This window comes from Agrilus planipennis, unplaced genomic scaffold, assembly GCF_000699045.2.
Source record: "Agrilus planipennis isolate EAB-ADULT unplaced genomic scaffold, Apla_2.0 scaffold71, whole genome shotgun sequence".
Taxonomy (NCBI): domain Eukaryota; kingdom Metazoa; phylum Arthropoda; class Insecta; order Coleoptera; family Buprestidae; genus Agrilus; species Agrilus planipennis.
Genome location: NW_020439007.1, coordinates 220,708 through 243,504, shown reverse-complemented (window position 1 = coordinate 243,504; position 22,797 = coordinate 220,708). Strand labels below are relative to the sequence as shown.

General features: G+C 36.8%; 1 protein-coding gene across 1 annotated transcript; it reads left to right on the top strand.

Moving 5' to 3' along the window:
• Positions 1–6,121: 6,121 nt before the first annotated feature.
• Positions 6,122–10,642, top strand: LOC108732601. Its single transcript, XM_018463485.1, has 3 exons — positions 6,122–7,297; positions 7,598–7,876; positions 8,703–10,642. The coding sequence occupies exons 1-3, from the start codon at positions 7,186–7,188 to the stop codon at positions 10,427–10,429; spliced, it is 2,118 nt and encodes a 705-aa protein (XP_018318987.1). The 5' UTR covers positions 6,122–7,185; the 3' UTR covers positions 10,430–10,642.
• The last annotated feature ends 12,155 nt before the right edge of the window (positions 10,643–22,797 follow it).

Here is a 22,797-nt window from a genome sequence, read left to right as displayed (position 1 = left end):
ATCACACCCGGATCAGAAAGTCTGATTTATTTTTGATCAATCTTCAGGCAATTCTGATCCGCATCCAATAACTAACTTCTGGTCGGGAAACCGAAACATTTGCTCAGTTGTTAGGTATTGTATAGCATTGAAAATCAACACTAGTTGAGTCTCTTGAGGAACAAGTTAAGGCGACAGAATCAGATGGTGCATTAATAATAACAATAACATTTCTAGTTAAAATTAATTCAAAAAGTAATTTCAAATTTCTTCTCTAAATCCGATGTAAAATATTTAGCTTGGGATTAGGATATCTGGATTAATGTGCTAGGAGCTAACTGAGATTAAACATTAGGTGTAACTCATTTGGGTACCATACGCAGGTACTTTTTTAAAATAACCTCCAGTTGGGCTCCGAAAGAGAATCCGGAAGATTAACCACCCCTTATTGCAGAGTGTGGCGCCTGCAGTGCGGTCAACCAAACTTGATGTACTGGAACAATTCCCAGAACAAATTCAATTGTGACAAAAGTACTATTCTCTTGGCTCGTTTCTCCTTTTACTCCACGTAGCAATGCTGTAAGTGCATTTTTAGATTTTGAAGTCAAAGTATCTCAAAATTTTGAGATAAAACTGAAACTCAGTGTCCCAATTGGTTCGGAAATAGCATCTCTTGAATTACTATTAGAGCCTCCATCTATAAGGTTGTTCGGAAAGTCATTTCGTTTTTTCCCGACAGAGGATTTAATTGTATTCTTTTGCACCCAACTTCACATTTAAGCCGTATAATTTTTATATGCTTTGAGAGCTCATATAGCAAGGCTTGTGTGTGAAAAATTCCAATTAATTCTACGCAGTAGTTTTTGGTTGGTGCCCTTTTAAATATGGAGAGCGATAAGCAGCATTTTCGACATATCTTACTGTTTTACTACAGAAAGGGTAAAAATGCTGTTCAAGCCAGAAAGAAATTGACTGATGTGTATGGAGAAGGTGTGTTGACAGTACGCCAGTGCCAGAACTGGTTCGCTAAATTTCGATCCGGCAATTTTGATGTCGAAGATGCACCACGTTCGGGAAGGCCGGTTGAAGCTGATAAAGACGCGATAAAGGCATTAGTTGATGTGAACCGGCGAATAACAACACGTGAGATCGGATTGAGGTTAAATTTATCAAATTCAACAGTTTATGACCACTTGAAAGGCCTGGGATTATCCTCGAAGCTCGATGTATGGGTTCCCCATGTTCTCACAGAGAGAAATCTGTGTCGCCGCATTGACGTCTGCGATTCGCTTCTCAAACGTCACGAAAATGATCCGTTTTTGAAGCGCATCATCACTGGGGACGAAAAATGGGTTGTATACAACAACGTCAAACGCAAGAGGTCATGGAGCAAAAAAGATGAACCGGCTCAAACCATTTCCAAAGCCGATATTCACCAAAAAAAGGTGATGCTGTCTGTTTGGTGGGATTTTAAAGGAATCGTTTTTTTTGAGCTTTTACCGGATAACACAACGATTAATTCGGAAGTCTACTGTCATCAGCTGGACAAACTGAATGATGCACTTCAACAGAAAAGGTCAGAACTAATCAACAGGAAAGGTGTAGTGTTTCACCAAGACAACGCGAGACCTCACACAAGTTTGGTCACTCGCCAAAAGCTTTTACAGCTTGAATGGGATACAATGCTACACCCACCATATTCTCCAGACCTGGCACCATCGGATTATTATTTGTTCCGGTCACTCCAAAATTTTTTAGACGGTAAAACCTTCACCTCAAATGAGGAGGTCAAAAACCTCCTCGATCAGTTTTTTGCCAGCAAAGACCAAAAATTTTATGAGCGTGGAATTATGCTACTACCAGAAAGATGGCAAAAGGTGTTGGACCAGAACGGTCAATATATAATTTAATAAAGTATTTGTTTATTATACGAAAACTGTCTTTCATTTCCACAAAAAAAAACGAAATGACTTTCCGAACAACCCTATATATTGACCAATATTACAAATCTCAAAATTTCCAATATCAACTGATGATGTTCTGATTCGCGTCTAAACGCTGCATTCTACTGCTTATTATTCAAGCGCAAATTTATGTAAACCAATTCCAAACTAATTGAACCAAATTGCGTTTAAATGCGTAAAACCCGCATAAACCGTAAGTGGTAGTAAGTAGGAGCCGATGATAAAACCAAGGCTGTGTCTTATCAGCCAACAAGGTCATGACTCGTTATTTATTTATTTCTCTGTTTTTATTTGTAAATACTTACGATTAGGCATACGTTTCATTCGCATTCGACCTCGTTCAAAACAAAAAATGAAATCGAAACAATCGTCCACCTCACGGGCAATAATTTTTAATGCACATACATGCATATATGTAGGTTAATACTTGAGCTAGGGAGTCAAAACTAAAGCCGACTATCTAACGAGACCAAGCCAACTTTTTAAACAAAAGAACGTAAGAAACTTATTGTAATAAGAGGTGGTGGCTAAAATTGTGAAAGTTAAAAATTAACTTGCGAGTTATTACGTATTCGCGGTTTGAGGGCCGCACTCGTCGGTCTTAGCAACCGGAACGGGCAGCTAACGTTGCGTTAGATGCGACGAAAGATGTACGAGGGTGGATTGATAAGTTTCCGGCCTAACCAAGAGATGACGCCACTAGGCCTACCTTGAGGTGACATTCTATAGTACCATCCTTGGATAGCTTGTAGCTATAGTTTCAGCCCGATCTCCTTGCTAGTGTAGGTTTGACAGCACGCTGAACAAGACGCCTCTGTGGTTTTCGTAAAAATGGAAAAGCAGGAAAATCGTGCTGTCATCAAATACTTTTATTTGAAGGGGTTAACGCCGAAGGAAATTAAAAAAGAGATGGACTCAACACTGGGGACATCCTCCCCGTCATATTCAACCGTTAAGCAGTGGGTTTCCGAGTTTAAAAAGGGTCGTGTGAGCACCTCTGATGGGCCTCGCTCAGGACGCCCCGTTGAGGTCACAACTCCAGATATGATCGAAAAAATTCATCAAATAGTGCTGGGAGACCGCAGATTGAAAGTGCGTGAGATAGCTGAGACCTGTAAGATGTCATATGAACGTGTGCAACATATTTTGCACCAACATTTGCATATGGAAAAGCTCTGTGCAAGATGGGTGCCGCGTTTGCTAACAGTCGACCAAAAATTGATTCGAAAAAACATTTCTACCGCAAATTTGTCATTGTATAAGCGTAATCCAAGCGAATTTTTGCGTCGATTCGTAACCGTTGACGAAACGTGGGTCCACCACTACACTCCTGAAACCAAAGAACAGTCTAAACAGTGGATTGGACCAGGGGAACCAACTCCAAAGAAGGCAAAAACAATTTTTTCGGCGAACAAGGTTATGGCTACTGTTTTTTGGGATGCAAGAGGTATTATATACATTGATTACCTTGCAAAGGGTAATACTATCACTGGTCAATACTACGCAGACTTATTGCAACGTTTGAGCCACGAGGTGAAAATTAAACGACCTCATCTGGCGAAGAAAAAAATCTTGTTTCATCACGATAACGCACCAGCGCACACGTCAATCGTTGCGACGGCTAAAATCAACGATCTAAAGTTTGAATTGATGCCGCACCCTCCTTACTCTCCAGACCTAGCCCCGAGTGACTATTTTCTGTTCCCTAATCTCAAAAAATGGCTTGGCGGTAAGAGATTTGCGGACAATGAAGAAGTAATCGAAGCTGTAAATGGTTATTTTGAGGAGCTTGACGAATCAGTCTATAGAGATGGCATTAATAGACTGGAACACCGCTATGAGAAATGTATCAGCCTTGGAGGAGATTATGTTGAGAAATAAAAAAAAAAAATTTTTAAAAACCTTGTTTTTCTTGGTCAGGCCGGAAACTTATCAATCCACCCTCGTATTTCGACTGTCATCAGTGTCAGAAGTGAGCAAGGGTTTCAATTTGCTCATGACCTACAGCGACGTAATTAGGGTTGCCACCTTTTCAGGCTTTACATAAAGTATTTCTCGACTAAAAGGTTAAAAAAAAAGTACTCAACATAAAAATAAAGGAGATTATGTTGAGAAATAAAAAAAAAAAATTTTTAAAAACCTTGTTTTTCTTGGTCAGGCCGGAAACTTATCAATCCACCCTCGTANGCATAAAAATAAAGTATTTTATTTTTTGTTTTTAAAAACATATTTTTTGTTACACCTAGCAGTCAGTAACAAATTGCTATCGCTCTTAAATACATTAATAGCCATTAAACATGGCAAACAAAGCTTTAAGTAAACTAAAAGTTGATTTTTAATTAGTTTTAATGAAGCTTTATTCCTATCGCCCCGCCACTTTGCGTTCATAACAGAGAATACTCTTTCTGTAAATGCTGAAGTGGCCGGAACGGACAGCAAAAGTGACACTACTTTGAACAGATTTGGGAAATCAGGTTGTTCCGTAAATATGGCTTGCCATTTTTCTGTGCAATATTATTGATGTAAAAATACTCTGAATTTCGAATAATCGCTTGCAAAATTACGATATTTACTTAAGGCCTTAAATAAATATTTTTGCGTACTTTAAGTGTCTTGTAAAGTATAACGTACGCACAGTCGAAATAGAGTACAATACTTTATAATAAAGTACGGGTGGCAACCCTAGTCATCAGTGTCAGAAGTGAGCAAGGGTTTTACTTTGCTCATTACCTACAGAGGCGTAATAGTAATAAATCGTGTACCATTGCAAGATGAATTCTGTTGCTGCTTTTGTAGACAAAGAAGTAATGTAGGATGTTTTATTAATTTTTGATTTCCAAAGGGCACACAGGTACCTTAAAAGAGATGCTTTTTCCGATTCGACATAACGTTATAGGTATATGACTTAAAATAGATAGTGGGAGAGTGGAAGAAGAGGTACCATGAGACCACGACCTTCACCCTGCCCCCACAAACGTGTAATCTATTGAATGAATTACACGCAAAATTCATTGACCGACCGCCAAATTTATTGTGTTGTACACACGCGATACGCGACACGCGCATACACAGCGAAATTTTGAACTTTCTGTGCACCTATCTACACATGGTTTTATTCTTGACGTAATGATCATTAGCACAAGGATAAAGTGCAAAGTCACTTACAATACACTTCCTATTGGTTAATTCAAACTATCTAGACCTTCGATTAACGATTTAATGCTCGCTACTGCAAATAAGAAAATCCTTAATAACGATAAGTTACGAGTACTACCTACAAAAAGTTGGATGTGATTGCGCTCACTCTTTGTTCCGATCACCTCCAAGTAAAGTTAAATTTAGAATTAAGATAATATTTTGCTGCCGAGGCGAATGATATGTATACGTATATATATATATATATCTACACACACAGAGTCAATGAACGCCAATCTTTGTATATAAACGCGAATTTTTTTATTCAGGCGCAAATCGAATAACGTTTTTAGTCCAAAACAAAAGGCAGCAGCAAACGCCACGCGCTCTTGATACAGTGCAGTCGTTTGTTTATTACGGTCATACAACTGTGCATAAAGTGAAACACGCTAACAATAAATCGACTACTGGGTACATTCTGTTTGGGAAATTGACGATTACTCACTACTCGTGTGTAAATATAACAATAATAATGTATAATATTTCCAACGGTTTGCATCACTTTCTGATGCTAAGAAAGATGCGTCATCGTACGAATAATAAGTAAACACGTTAGGTTGAGAGATAAAAGTTTAAAACAAACGCGAGTGCAACAATTCACTTGTATCATTGTTAGAACCGGTTACGTTACACGTATGTGCGTAGTTGTCATAGCAGCGACCGAAGTCAACCAATCAGTACGTGTGAATTGTAAAACTGTTGTTATAATTGGTGCTCCCACAACAATGGAATAAAAAGCTATTCGTCGATGAATCAGAAATGGCTTCGTTTCGTCAGCAGCCAATAAGGTACAAACTTTTTCGTATATAAATAGTGCAGCATTTCCGAGAGACGCATATTTCAAAACCATTCGCCTTACCGTTGAATAATTCCGCTTATTTAATTAAAGTACTTACAAAATGCACATTTTAATTAGGTATTTAACTGGGCACCTGCGTTTATATCAAACGTAAGTCACTTTTATTTTCGTAATATTACTCAAGGTTTTTTATGTGACCTATGTACCTATCTAGATAAAAGCATTTGATTCATTATAATATTTATAAGTTTAGTTGTGGGAGGTAATCCCCGAAACTACTCATCCGATTTAAAAAGTTCTTTGGCCCATAATTAGAATGGACTTTCAGGGTGGACATAGACATTATATTATTCCATTAAAATAAAAGGGGTTTTCGTGGTGACCAACCTTGCAACGTAAAGCGGCGAAGAAACGGTCAAGGGAATGCCATGCAAACAAATTAATGAACCCAGTTTAGTATTGCGTGCCAATCATGTTCTTTTAATTGTTTGTACTTTCATCCGCGGTTTCACGAGGCACATACGTATCATTGAAAAAATCACGCAAGACGCGTGCGGAGTTCACGCAAGTAAACGGTAATAATACGACTGTGCTTATCGTAAGAAAGTACTTGTGGAGTTCCCGTTCACGTCTGACAATAGTGTATCAATTATAATACAAAACAGTATCTTTTCAATCGCTTCGTATTTCGTGTCATTCTCGGAACGGTTACGTGTAAGTTCGTGACTGACCGCGACCGCCTCACGCCCGCCAGCCACGTCGAAGTTGCCCCGATCGACCTGCGAAGTACTTACTACACGAACTTCGCTCGCACGCTGTGCCTGTATATACGGCAGCTACTGGCGTCAGCCAGACAGTTTCAGGTGAACCGTTGCCACGAAAACGTTGCGAGAGAAACGAATGGGTGCCGGTACAACCACTACCAGTAATACCATAAGCGGATTTTCGACGATGCTTGTAAATGACCGTTTCGCGTTTTTCTATAAAATACGAATGAAAACTACTGTTCGAATTACACGCGCAGCTGTGGAACGTTGATGGCAACACGTTATTTTATCGAATTTCGAATGAAGCGTTGTTCCGCCTGTACTTTAGCCACTACTCGTTCAATTTCTATACATGCACGCACAGGCATCTGCTGAACGACACGATTAGTGATTTATTCAACGAGTTTACGTACGGTTAGTTTGAGATTGACCGCGTGTATCTGAAAGACGCGAAGTGTGCCGATAATCGTTTAATTCAAGAATGGAAAACGAAAAGTTCATTGGTTCTACCATAATAATTGGGGCTGTAGTTGGTGTTTTTGTCCTTATAACAGCTTACATCGTTCGTCTGTTAAAGGCGGACACAAAACAAAGTAAGAATCCGAATTTCTAGGTTATAATAAAATTGATCCCTTTAATATCTAAAAATAAAGAGGACCGCTATTTGACTTAAGTAAAATTTCCAATAGTAATAATAATAATATTGAAAAATTGTCAGTGGCGAATTTTTCGGTATCGCTCACACGCGTCTGTGGTTATATTTAGCACGTGTCAAATTTTCGTTTGTCAAACGGTTGTAAACAAACAAGGAGTATTATTACCGGCTTTTCGGCTACGATAACAGTATGAATGGCTTTTGGACGGCTTCTAACACTGGTCCCTTGTAATTCTAGATGAACGAAGTCTCGCCGGAAAGGCATCCGAACAACAGCAGCAACAGCTACGTCAGAAGCAAAAAAAGGAACACCATCACCAACAAGGGCACGCCGCTTCCGGAACTGCATCGTCAGTCAAGAATAAGAAGAAAACTGCCGATTCCCGTTGGATCGGAAGAAGCGACAAGCAAACTTTTGCGCACCCGTGGCTTCTGACCTCACTTAAAGGACACACTGGACAAGTGCTCGACATGGATTTCTCCAGTAACGGAAAGTATCTCGCTTCTTGTGCGGAAGGTAAGGAGATTTTTTTTTTATTTCCACTCGCCCCTCTTCCAAATGGGTATCTTTTCCCAGTGAACTCATTAACCAATAATTGAAAAAAAAATCGATAATGTTACTTTTAATCTCGATCACAGAAATCAAACGAATCTCAATGACATTTTCTCAGAATCAATAGCACATATTCATTTTGCAATCACTTTAAAAATTATTTTCTCGGCAACAAATCATATCTGCATTTTTTACGTAACAACGTAATCAGACCCATCGATCGAAGTCTATATTTTGTATTGGGTGACCTTTAACGTGACGAATTTTCTTATATAATCTCCAGGAAAGATACCCATCCCTAGGTCTCATAAATATCATTATATCTAAAAAGGGCACAATCTTCTACACTGACACTGCTGCTTTCAATACTGTAGGTAACCTTTGTCTATTTAATAATCAATTTTTCTTCATCAGCGAACATCGCATTATGGCATACGTATGTACTAATGTGCATTATCAAAGTAATAAAATTGAAGACATTAGTAGTAATACTGCAATAATTATTACGAAATTTTATAAATCGTCCTTGTACAAATATCTACTGTATAATAATACAGATAATTCTTCTTATAAATAATATGTGTTTTTTAAGTTCTAATATTCTGATATAATTCATACTTCTTCATCCAGCTAGCTGTATTTACTAGAAATTATTTCGATTAATCAGTGTACACCTGTATTATAGTTTTCCGATTGGCTTTGTGGTGAAAGTGCAGTGTTGGTGTGGGAATAGATCGTGACACAAACTGTATTATTTAATCATTTACGATATTGTAATTGTGTTGTGCAGAAGAGCCGGACCCTGGCGGCGACCAGGGCGCTACCAGTTGCTCCTCATCGTCTTCGTCATCTTCGTCGTCGTCGTCGTCGTCATCATCGTGTTCCTCCTCGTCCGACTGTAACAAAGAGAACAGCGAGCCGTCGAGTGCGGCCCCGTCTCCCCGAACCACCAAGGGTCTGTCGCGTCGTCAGCGCAAGAACAGACGTCGCGACGACAGCTCGCCGCCAGAGAACACCAACACCAAGAAGAAGCCCAAGCCAAAAAGGTCCGATCAGTTCCTGAACAATAGCAACAGTAGCAACAACGGTAGTAACAACAACATTTCCTCCTCCAACCACTTCATCAGCAAGAGGTCGATACCACCACCCCACGTGTCCCTCAAACAATTCGTGAAACTCAACATCTCAGAGCGGGACTTGGCGTCGTTCCTACGGGCGTATCTTCTCAGTCCCGAGCAGATGTTGACGATGGGTTACCCGGTCGAGAGCAGCTTGCATCCGGGGAAGGCGATCATATTCAAGAGTCCCATAAGTGTGCCCTCCTATAGTATTAGTGATTACAGACACGCAAAAATTGACGTGAACAAGTCGCGATTTGACGTGAATGCACGTGAATTCGTTCCAGGACGTAGAGGAAGCAACGGCGGGTGCGTGGATTACGCTCATATCAAAGCCGAATGGAATGCGAATCATCACGACAGCGGCAACGGCTCATCGGGCAGTTCGAGCGATCTGGACGACGGCGAAGACGGTGGCGGAAGCGAGGCGTCGAATACGACGACGACGTCGTCGTCAAGCGACAGCAACATCAGCAGCAGTAATTTCACAAAACTAGACGACGATTGCGACACGTCGTCGTCGGTCGCTAATAAATTAGTGAACAAGATTAAAGAGTGCGACTTGCACGGTGGTGACGTGGGCGAGGAACGCAAGTGTGTCAGGTGCGGCAAGGGATTCTATGTGGGTAGCGATAACGAATACGTTACCCAAGAACAATGCCAGTATCATTGGGGCAAGTTGCGTAACGTGACGGGTAGACATACCAAGAACTTGGATAACGACAATAGTGAGTACGCATGTTGCCGTGGAAAAAGCGATTCGCGCGGTTGCACGACGGGCAAATTTCACGTGTGGAACGGACTGGCGATCGGTTTCAACGGCCCTTTCGACTTGTACGTACGCACGCGACCCCGCAAAACGCCGCCCCCGGACGGCAACTACGGCGTCTATGCTCTTGACTGTGAAATGTGTTACACGGCCCAGGGACTCGAACTGACCAAGATCACTGTCATAGGTGTCGACGGACGTCTGGTGTACGATTGTTTCGTTAAACCCGAATGCGAAATCGTGGACTATAATACGCGTTTCTCCGGGATCACGGCCAAGGACTTGAGCAGAAAAGGCACCACGAAAACGTTACGGGAAGTGCAAAACGACCTGATGGGATTCATAAATGCGGACACCATCCTCATAGGGCACGGGCTCGAAAATGACCTGCGCGCTTTACGTATAATACATTCGACAGTAATCGACACAGCTGTGACTTTTCCACATTACAACGGATTGCCGTATCGGAGGTCCTTGAAATCTTTGACGTCCTGTTTTTTGAAAAGGGAAATACAGCAGAGCGGACATGGACACAATAGTAATGAAGACGCGAGGGCGTGTATGGAACTTATGTTGTGGCGGGTCAGGAAAGACTTCCGAAGCATCCTCGACCATTACCATCATCAGTAGAGTCGATCTTCGACACGACGACTACGCGCCCTCTCCCCTCGCGCCGCCCCCCTTCCCCTAAAACTGTAGGCGGCTCATTTCGACAACGGTCATTCAATCTCATTGTGCCTTTATTTATTATGCATCTCATTTCTTCGTAATCATTTTTAAATGTACTGTAAGAAATGTGATTTAGATTTTTATCTTTACAAGTAAAACATTTCTTGTTTATAATCGTTTGTCTTTTATTTTTTTTATAAAAAAAAGTGATTTTTCATCTCATTCTGTTCGTCCTCTAATTGATTAAATTCATCCTTATCGGTAATCCCCCTTTCCGATCGAATTTCCTTTCAGAGAAACATTTCAATAAATTATTCTTGAGGTGATTGCTTATAAGGAATCATAATTTCACTGCTCATCTCTATAGAATTTTTAGTACCTATTAACTGGTACAAATCTCCTTCACATGATTGCATATTTGTGCCTGTCAGCCATTGCCTTGCAAGGTGTCTTGCCATCAATGGATTCCTATCGTTTAAAAAGCATTCATTATTAATGTTACTTAAAAAAATCCACAGTGTGATTTACTCTATAATTTTTTGTAACTCGAAATCGACACTTTAATTAATTAAAGTATACGTAGTGAAGTGGCATCTTCATCAAGATAATGTACATTTACGATTAGACATTATTAAGCGAAGCCAACGTGGAATACTAGTATTACTACGTGTTTAAAATAAAATCTTATCAGCTGGTATTTACGCACGCTGCAATCAAAGTAACTTACGAGTATCTACTATTTAGTAACAATTTTATAATGAAATGTAAATTCCTGGGATAAGAGACAGGTTGAGATAAGAAGTAGGCGCTGATTTCATCCACACATAAACGATAAACTTGATGCATGTCATGATTTATTACAAACTACGTAAAAAATTAAACTTCTTGTTTCCATGTAAATACGTATACAATTTGAGTGGTTTAAAAGCAGAAGTCAAAAAGAAATAAAATTATTGGTTTTATAGATAAGTATGTAAAAAATAAAATAGTGAATATCAAATGAATTCTTCTTTTCGGATATATTCACTCGTAAAAATGAGTGAATATACTTTTCGGCATGGTTCTACGATATATGCAGATTTAGATATGCGCTACATATTATGATAATGGAACCTCGTTCCAAATGTCCAAAAAGGAACTTGAAATAGATATACAAGTGGTTTGTATAAAAAGCAACAGGTAGTTGAAGAATTTGAGCTACGTTGAAGAGAAGGGAGTTAGGCAAGGATGTTCACTATCCTCACTACTTTTTAATTAGTAATTATAGGCGATATAGGTTGGTATAATTCACAAATAGTTAAGGATGTGGGGTGTTTTAGTTTTAGCGAAATGCGGAGATTAGCTCAGGGTAAGAAAGAGTGAAGGTGAAGGTGCGTGTCCAACCAGTCTCAGGACTGACGCCCCAATGATGATGATAATGATGTTGATAGAAAAGATTAAAACTGAGAAGGTGTTAGAAAGAGTGTGAGAGCAAAGAGCGCTGTAGAAATCAATAATAAATAGGCGACATGGACTGATAGGTCACATTCTCTGGCATGAAGACCTGAATAGACATATTAGAAACAGAAATAGTAGTTAAGAGGTAGATCTAGATCACATTAGAGATTTAGGATTTTCTAATTTTCATGAACTTCAAAAATGAGCTCAAGATGAGAAGAAGGGTACGGAGATGATCTTACCATGGTGTTCAAAAATAGAGTTTTCTGACTCAGTTCCTAGATACCTGGGAGGACTTCAACTATTGCTGATGATTTATATAAGTAAAGTGACCAACTATTTTTTGTTCAAAAAGAGTACACTTTGCAAGTATTTCATAGGTGGAAAAAAAGAAGAAAAAACGATAAAAACATTATTTTCTTTAAAAAACATATTTTTCTTCGGAGTGGATTTTTTTTGCTAAATGACGATGTTCGTCTAATAATGTGGCCACATCTGAACAACTTTTATTTTGCATATTAAATTTGACTGTTAAGACGGCAGATAATGTTTTGACAGAAAGTTGCGACTTCTCACTGCTCCAATAATCATTCCCTAGTGAACAGCAGCATTAGTGTGTGAACAACATAAGGAATTTTCTATTAAAACCTTTAAATTTTCTTGTGGGATATGTTCTACTCTAAAATGCCGAAAGATTTCTACCCATCTTTTGTCAAGTTCTATTTTCTCATTGTTCCATTTCTTCAATTTTTCTTAATTTAAATATAAATTTACTGTTCGAATTTCTTCAAAGAGAAAATTGTCATTAATAACAATATATTTCACTAATACAAACGAGTATAAAATTATACAAATGAGTACTTTCAGAGTACAGGATTTGAAAAGAGTACGCGCGGTTTGCGAAAAAACAGTATAAAACTCAGTAAATGAGTATAGTTGGTCACCTTAATATAAGAAATTATGCGACAGAAACTAACAACACATTAATAAAAAGTAACATGAAGGAATGGAGGTGCGTGTCCAAGTAGTCTTAGGACTGACGACCTTATCATGAAGAACAATGATGAGGATACCGTGGATAGAGAAGGTTACAACTGGTGAGATATTAGAAAGAGCATGAGAACCGAGGGAAGTCAAAAAGGAACAGGAGGTATGGATTAGAAGGACACCTTCCCTGACATGAAGGCCCAAATAGACATATTAGAAGCAGAAACGGCAGTTAAGAGGTACATCTAGATCACATCAGAAATTTAGATTTTCTAGTCTTCATGAACATAACAAATTAGCTCAAGATGAGAAGTGTATGGAAGTGATTTTATCATGGTGTTCAAAAATAGAGTTTTCTGACTCTGTTACTAGATACCTGGGAGGACTTCAACTATTGCTGATGATTTATATAAGTAAAGTGACCAACTATTTTTTGTTCAAAAAGAGTACACTTTGCAAGTATTTCATAGGTGGAAAAAAAGAAGAAAAAACGATAAAAACATTATTTTCTTTAAAAAACATATTTTTCTTCGGAGTGGATTTTTTTTGCTAAATGACGATGTTCGTCTAATAATGTGGCCACATCTGAACAACTTTNAATGTTTTTACAGAAGGTTGCGACTTCTCACTGCTCCAATAATCATAATCCTAGTGAAAATACCCTTTCAACAGCAGCATTAGTGCCTGGACAACATAAGGAAATTTCTATTAAAACTTTTAAATTTTCTTGTGGGATATGTTCTACTCTAAAATGCCGAAAGATTTCTACCCATCTTTTGTCAAGTTCTATTTTCTCATTGTTCCATTTCTTCAATTTTTCTTAATTTAAATATAAATTTACTGTTCGAATTTCTTCAAAGAGAAAATTGTCATTAATAACAATATATTTCACTAATACAAACGAGTATAAAATTATACAAATGAGTACTTTCAGAGTACAGGATTTGAAAAGAGTACGCGCGGTTTGCGAAAAAACAGTATAAAACTCAGTAAATGAGTATAGTTGGTCACCTTAATATAAGAAATTATGCGACAGAAACTAACAACACATTAATAAAAAGTAACATGAAGGAATGGAGGTGCGTGTCCAAGTAGTCTTAGGACTGACGACCTTATCATGAAGAACAATGATGAGGATACCGTGGATAGAGAAGGTTACAACTGGTGAGATATTAGAAAGAGCATGAGAACCGAGGGAAGTCAAAAAGGAACAGGAGGTATGGATTAGAAGGACACCTTCCCTGACATGAAGGCCCAAATAGACATATTAGAAGCAGAAACGGCAGTTAAGAGGTACATCTAGATCACATCAGAAATTTAGATTTTCTAGTCTTCATGAACATAACAAATTAGCTCAAGATGAGAAGTGTATGGAAGTGATTTTATCATGGTGTTCAAAAATAGGGTTTTCTGACTCTGTTACTAGATACCCGAGAAGACTTCAACTATTGCCGATTATTTATATAACAAATCATACGTACATCTGTACATATTTATGTACCTATATTAACCCACATTTGTTCACTTGTTAACTCTTATTCCTGATTTATACAATAAATAAGAACGGGAGAACTATGTACTTGTACCTGCTCAAAAACATTTTCTTTCAAGTTTATATATTGCACGTGGTTTCGGTTAAAACGACTAATTGTTCTAACCAATAAGTGAAAGTAGGGGATTCCCCACTGCTTCACTTCCAAAACTACTGAAGAACCTCTCATTCTCAAAAAAAAAACAATCTCCGCTAATAAATAAGAAAATATTTTTTATAGTACAGTTAATAATAATGTTAACGATAATAATGTTAAACAATTATTACTTATCTATATCTCTTGTGATATACGAATGTACATAATGTGCATGTGCGATCGCAGTGTAGATACGAGTTTAATTAAACAGATATTGTCGAGTAAAAGCGGTAAATTGACCTTTGTTTTAATTTTATTTACGAGTAGGTAACCATTTTATCGAGCAGTTTATTTGTCATGTCCTACAAGTGGATGTAAGTAGTTGTAAATGGGTGTCCATAAAAGTTTTGAAGCGCTACACGCATCTGCCGAAGCCGATCTGATAAATTCGCATGAAAAATACTTTCGTCAAATATGTAGGAAATAAAGCTCGGAAACAGGTCACTCATTTTTACAACAGAAACTACGAAGAAGAAAATCGTTTAAAATACAATAAAAAATTGTACAGAATTGAAAAACGTATTCGGAAACTTTAAATTCTTTTATTTACTTTCTGGAACCTTCTGGAAACATCCGGGTAGTTTATTATTACTTTGAACTGTTTAAGTGCTTTCTCAAAACGCAGGTACGACACACACATTTACAAATACGGCGCACATGAAGAAATGCGCCCGCGGCTAGTCGGCGAATCGATAAGCCGATCGCACACAAACACACTCGTGCAAGCTACAAACACTGACATTTTTAGAAGTTTTTAATATAAAATAGTAATCTGAAAATTAATTTTTCGAATTTTTTACCCACTACAAACTACTTCAGGTTAATCAGGGAAAACTGTTGCTGTTGTTACACCCTCGCCAGGAATCGAAGCCGGGACCAATGCTTAGTGGTCAGAGAGCGTTTCGTTTTTAATTATGATGCACTCTTTTACACCCACCTTTTGACAAATCGTGGCCATGCTAATGACTGGGATATGTCTTGATTAATATATTAAGTTTTTTTGTTTATTACAATATTACGCCTTAATTACTCAACCGATCATCATGAACTTTTGTACCCACATTGGCAAGGGTACAGAAAAGGACATAGGGTACTTTTTATCCAGAAAAAATATACCGTTCCCGAGAGATCGAAAAATTAGTTTAATATGGTCGTCGATGATCTTTGACACGTATTCAGGACATCAACGCGAGCGAAACCGTAGGTAAAACCTAATATGTAAATAAAACGCAGTGTGGTAAACAAGCAAATTGTTAGAAATGCAACGACAACTATCTATATGTAGAAAGTTGTAAAGACAGTAGATATATGTATGTAAAATATTAGCCTGTGCTTTTTTTTTGTATGTTGTGTGTCCATTTATCTTAAAAATGTTAATTTTAGAGCAAGCATAAAAACTAAAATGTATTTTGACAGTATGGGTTAGAAAGTAAATTGACTTAAGTTAACATTCACTCAGCTCTCATGTGCCAAAAGTAAATACGGAAGAAAATTAATTTCTCATTACTAAAGCAAGGTTTAGCAGAAAAGCAAGTCAATAAAATTTTACTTGTTTTCAACTGATAAAGAAAAACTTAAGGAACATTCTTGGCTGCAAGTTAGAGATAGCGTTGAGTGAAGGCGCCCTTAACAAAAAGAAATGATTTCTATCCTCGCGAACGATTAAGTTAATTTTGAAATTAGAAAAGGATTATTAAAGGCCTAAGCATGGAATACGTTTCTGTACAGGTTCGAAACGTGGACGGTGGGTATTGCGGGCAAGAAAAGGTTAGAAGCGTTCGAAATGTGGTGTTATAGGCGGATGATGACGTTACTGTGGATAGAGAAGGTTAGAAATAAAGAGGTATTAGAAAGAATAGGAGAACAGAGGACTCTATGGAATTCAATAAGAAATAGACGAGATAGGTTGGCAGGACACCTTCTCAGGCATGAAGGTCTAGTCAGAGACATATTAGAGGCACAAGCGAGAGTTAGGAGGGGTAGAGGTAGACCTAGACTAGATTACTGTTCGTAAATAGTTAAGGATTTGGGTTGTTCTAGTTTTATGCGAAGATTAGCTCAGGATAGGAAACAGTGGAGGTGCGTGTCCAATCAGTCTTAGGACTGACGACCCTATGATGATAATTAGAATGAGTAGGAGAAAAGAGGGCACTATGGAAGTCAATACGAAAAAGACGAGATAGGTTGGTATGTAGGCCACTTTCTCAGGCACGAAGGGCTAGTTATAGACGTATTAGAAGCAGAAACAGGTATTAAAAGGAATAAATTAGGTTACGGTTCCCAAGCTATTCTAGTTTCTGATGAATGCGAAGAAAGAGTGGAGGGTACATGTCGAAACTGTCGTAGGATTGAGGATAAAAGGCAATTCTTCTGCATATCACACCTTAATTAAAGGTAAAACAAAAATAAAAATTTTGTGTTACTACTTTCTGCTTGGCAAGATTACTGCAGTTTTTCTATCAAAATCTTCGGTACACCCTTCGTATTTTTGTAACTAATACTGACAAAAATTAATGTTAAAGCATACTGTCAACGAATTTCCGTTATCTATCACTTTTACAATCAATCCAGAAAAGTCGTTTTTATTCGCCTCTAATCGGAATCGACTTCAGTTGTTTATTTTCTCAATTTTATTAACGTACACAATTATCTATAAAATAAAAATTAATGCCTTACTTTTATGTGTATAAGTACCCAGTCACACAATCAAAAGGTTAAAAATCCATTAACATTCCTTTTTTAATTCCGTCCTTTGACAATCAATGCACAATGGATCGTTTTTGATATGATGTAGGTACTATTATTTAATAAAAAAAATTGATAAATTTAACCAACAAAAGAGCGAATAAAATTTTTATTAAGCCTCATTGATTATGTATAAATTTCACACTGACATTAAATTCGTTTCCGTCCAATGCACACTAAAATCAAACAATTTTTAAACTATTTCTTTTTAAGAAACCTCGATCAACAACAACAACTACTAGATATACAAACATATTTCGAAATCGAGGTTAAGGAATTTAAAAATTTCCTAAATGAATTGCCATTGCTACTGACCTAGACTTTTTAATTTTTGCCTAAAAAAAAAACAATCGCGAATGACCAGAACGACTTGATTTAATAGATGCAACAGATTAACAATTCAGTTTGGGACATCTACTTTTCAAAATTTTAACTATTGATTTCAACAGTGGCGGATTATCCATAAGGCAAAGTAGGCATATGCCTAGGGGCGCAAGGTTAAAAAGGGGCGCGCGCGGAAGTTTTTAAACTTAAAAAAAAAAAAANGGATGGGTAAAAAAAATGGCAGGGTCGTTGGGAGAAGTGTATCTTTCTAAAAGGGGACTATGTTGAAAAATAAAAAAACAAATTTTAAAAAAAAGCTGTCTTCATTTCTAACACGGGTACTTATTAAATCGCCCTCGTATATAATAAAATATACAATGTAGTTATAAATTTAGCTTCCCTATTTCTTATTGACTTCAATAGAGTCCTCTGTTCTTCTATTCTTTCTAATACCTCTTCATTTCTTACCTCTATCGACGGTATCTTCGTCATATACCAGTAACACCACATTTCGAACGCTTCTAACCTTTTCTTTTCCGCCACGCCCACCGTGCATGTTTCGCACCCGTACAGCGCCACGCTCCAAACATACACCTTTAACAATATTTTTCGAATATCTAAATTAACCATTCGCGAGCATAGAAGTGACTTATTTTTATTAAAACCGACTCGACCCTGCAATATTCCTTCTGACTTCCTAAATTCTTCTAATTTTTCGTCTATATTCGCTTTTTCCCTACGTAACGTTATTACATATATATTATAGAAAGCAATTTAAAAATGTACATTAAAAAGATATTTCTCATACAAAACTGGTATTCACAACTTCACATTAATCAGGGGATCTACCAGTTACCAATAACATAAGCTAATGATAAGTAAAAGTTGGAAATGATTACGTATAAAACTGCAAACTATCTATTTTAAAATACAAACTCCTTTTCAAAAAAAATAAAGGCTGCGGCGGTTACACGTTTGTCCTTCGACTATCTGAGATTATTGCAGAAATAAATCTCATTGTCAAATTTGCATTAGAATGATTTTTCTTTATCAAAAAGACCGTCTGCGAAAAAAATATCGATACTTTATCTACTTTCTATTGTTGTGGCTACAAAAAAAATTGATAAATTTAACCAACAAAAGAGCGAATAAAATTTTTATTAAGCCTCATTGATTATGTATAAATTTCACACTGACATTAAATTCGTTTCCGTCCAATGCACACTAAAATCAAACAATTTTTAAACTATTTCTTTTTAAGAAACCTCGATCAACAACAACAACTACTAGATATACAAACATATTTCGAAATCGAGGTTAAGGAATTTAAAAATTTCCTAAATGAATTGCCATTGCTACTGACCTAGACTTTTTAATTTTTGCCTAAAAAAAAAACAATCGCGAATGACCAGAACGACTTGATTTAATAGATGCAACAGATTAACAATTCAGTTTGGGACATCTACTTTTCAAAATTTTAACTATTGATTTCAACAGTGGCGGATTATCCATAAGGCAAAGTAGGCATATGCCTAGGGGCGCAAGGTTAAAAAGGGGCGCGCGCGGAAGTTTTTAAACTTAAAAAAAAAAGTACTTTGCAAAATATATGACCGCCAGAGGGGCGCCTATGAGGTGCTATCCTAGAGCGCACTCGACACTTAATCCGCCTCTGGATTTCAATAATGTAAGGTAAATACCGTTAGAATTTATTTGTCCTACAAAATTTAGATTGATTTTGAAAATTTGAAATGTTATTGGATATAACAAAAACATGGAGGTTACTTTGTAAGCGATTCTTGTAGAAAAACCGACTTAAAAATTTGAAATCACTCGTCTTCGCCTAATCCTGTTAGGTCATTTATTAAATCGTTAAATGATTAATACTAAACAGAATTGTAAGACCATACATAGTCATGTCTGACCTATCATGCGGATTATGCAAAGGTATGTGAAGAACTATATGAATCAAGTTAAAACAGAGGCAACAAAAATGTTGTGTTCTTACAAAAAATATAACTGGATGTTAGTTCGGGGTTTCTACCTTTTCTTTCATTTTCGGATAGGTAGTTTATCAAATTTAATATAATTGTTTTTAGTTACCAATGCAAGGAAACAACAAAATGCTCATTATTTTTGTCTTTAAAATTGTTACAGGTATAACTTTAAACGACGGCTCTGTACGGGTGCGAAACTCTTAGTCTAGTTTAAGGGAAATGCAAAGATTAGCTCAGAATAGGAAACAGTGGAGGTTGATATCCAATCAGTCTTAGCACTATAACGGTGATGATGCTGATAAACAGGATGATTCACACTATGAGAACAGTTTTGAATAAATATATTAACTTTTGTGTGTCAAAAGATCGGGTCGAAAACTCGCTTTTGTCTAATAGCAGAACCATTGACAATGAAAATTATTCTAAGGTAGAATGAAATACAAAATTCTACATAAGCTATTGCTTCGTAACACGCAACAAAAGAAAGTGCAAATGTTTTCTCGGTGACAACTTCTCAACGATAAATCGTTAAAATTGATCTCTCTTTATTACGTAACCGCCTTGGACCCGCTTTCCCTTTTCTCTAAAAATAAAAGTCCTGCCATCAGGTATGGGCTAAAGGCAATTGCACGTGATAAGACACATGTTACAATTCGTACTTGATTACCAGAGAAGGCTAGCAACTGGTTGGATTACGTTTATTAAATAATATATATGGCGTTGTATAACATTATGTGCATATAGTTGGGACGTTTGAGATTGGCATAGTCCGCAATAAAACTATCGCTTTTACTTTCTTCTTCCTTCAACTTATTGACTAAACTGGAGCAGTTGCTATCAGAACGCTCACTTTTACTCACGACAGACGTTGTAAGGAATGTCGTAAACGTAGAAAAGAGATGTCAGGTAGGAATTGCAGCGGACACTATTAAAGAAAAAGAAATAACATTACACCAATTGATATGTAACAGAAAGAGATGCAATCAGAATTTAAACATAATGCCAGCATCGGACTTTAAAGAAAGTTTAACATTCTCAAGAATTTATGAAAGCAAAGACGAAGAACACGAAAATATAATTCCAGCCAGGTAGTTATAAAGCCGATCCTGATTTTTTGCGTACCCAAGCAACCTTTAACTGCTGCACCGCTTACTCTTATTCGGTTTTCTCTTTTCACTTTGTCTTTACTACTCATTAAGTATATCCTAACTTAACAAGGGCGTGTTCAAAACGCAGCAAATGACTAAAGTCTCAACTGGAAACAAGAAAGAAGATATGTCCCTTCTCACAGATAATTTATTGCAAACTATGCCAATTTTTATCGTTCTAACTTTACATACATATGAATGTAGAAAGTGCTTCTCAAAAAATACATTCTTTTTATAGACCACGGAAACTCCAATTTTGTATTATATTACTATATTTCTAAAGAAATGCCAATAAACTTTCATAGGTAGATACATAGATAAAATTTTTAGGCACTTAATGGGACAATTCCTGAATAAGGCAGAAATTTCAGTTTTTACAAGAAATGTAAGCATTTGGACACTTGCGGGGCCCCGCCTGTTTTTGCTCCATAAAAATACTTGAATTTTGATTATTATTGCGATATCTTCGGAATTTTTTTGGTAACCAGTAAATTATACCACTTGGCGACTATCCAAAAATATTTATTTTTGTCCTTATAGTGTAAAACCAAACAGAAAATAGCTATTTTTATACCTACGACCTATACTAGGTTGGCGTATCTATCTACAATATGTACATATTATAAAATTAACTACACGGTTTAAAATGTTTTGTCTTTTTGTTGCATTATTTAAAAAACCCAATGGAACATGAAAGGTTTGAGGAAATTGTACAAGCAAAAACTTGTCAAAAATAAAAAAATATTAAAAAAACAAGTAACTGTGTGTAAATACAGTACAGTAAATTAAGTTTGCGATATAGATAAAGTAAAAGGCAAACAGTCATTTGTTTGGATTACTCAAAATTATAATTAACTTATTGACTGTTTTACAAAGCCATTTGCTAACTACAACATATATGTATTTATTTTTATTTATTTGAAAACAACAAACACGAACTATTAATAATAATCCACTTTGTTAATAGGTACCTATTTTATAGTATATTCAGTTTTATTTTTATTATGAACTTCTCAAAAACTATTAAACCTAGAATAATAATGTTATTACAGTTTTTCTACCAATTTCGATAATTTCACGACGTACCTAAGTAATTTTGAAAATAGATAAGGAAGGAACAATGTTTTCGACAAAATCTCTGCAAATATACCTAAAAACTAAAAAAATGTGTCTATTTTTTGAAATTGTTTATTACTAGACCAGGGGTGGGCACGTGATTTTAGATGTTTTTGAAAATTTTCATCGAGATCCAAAAAACATATCCAACAATATCTACTTGAATCGTTTTGAATTGTTAATTGTTAAATCAGAAAACACGAAGGTAAGATAAATCTAGCTAATCCTAAATTATCCTGTAAAACAACGTGACAGCAACCCCTAATAACGCAAATAATAATACCGACGAGTTTTCTCGTCGATTATTCAAATTACACTTTCATTTCATTTAAAGAACATTAAGTGAAGCAATACCTACAAAAAGCAATTTTAGAAATAAACACGTTGCTCTTGTTAGCGAAAAGGAGAAAGTTTTGCGAAAATTTTCGCTAATCACTTCCTACACATAATCACGCGGGGAAGTTTGACAACTGCGCCAACAACTTTATACACACACACCTGACCAAGTGCGGGTGAGAGCAACAAGCACATTTATTAGCAGCCGGTGAAAGTAGAAAGTTGGCTTTTCGTAATAATGTACGTACGGCAATAAATGAGGCCGAACCTATTTATTTTTTCATTCATTTCCAAGCTCAGACCTTGGCATGTCACTGCAATGGCAATATCTAAACTTAGATTGCAAAATTTATTAGGTTCGATGACGACAAAAAAGAATTTTTAGAATATGAAATTTGGAAATACGAGGGCGGTTCAATAAGTACCCGTGTTCGAAGACAGAGGACGTTCCTAAGAGAAATTGGTGTTATCATCGTGTGCTGCCATCTATCAAACCACGCCAAAACGTATTTCAGACTAATTGATAGGTTAGTTTGGATTTGGCAGCCAGTCGA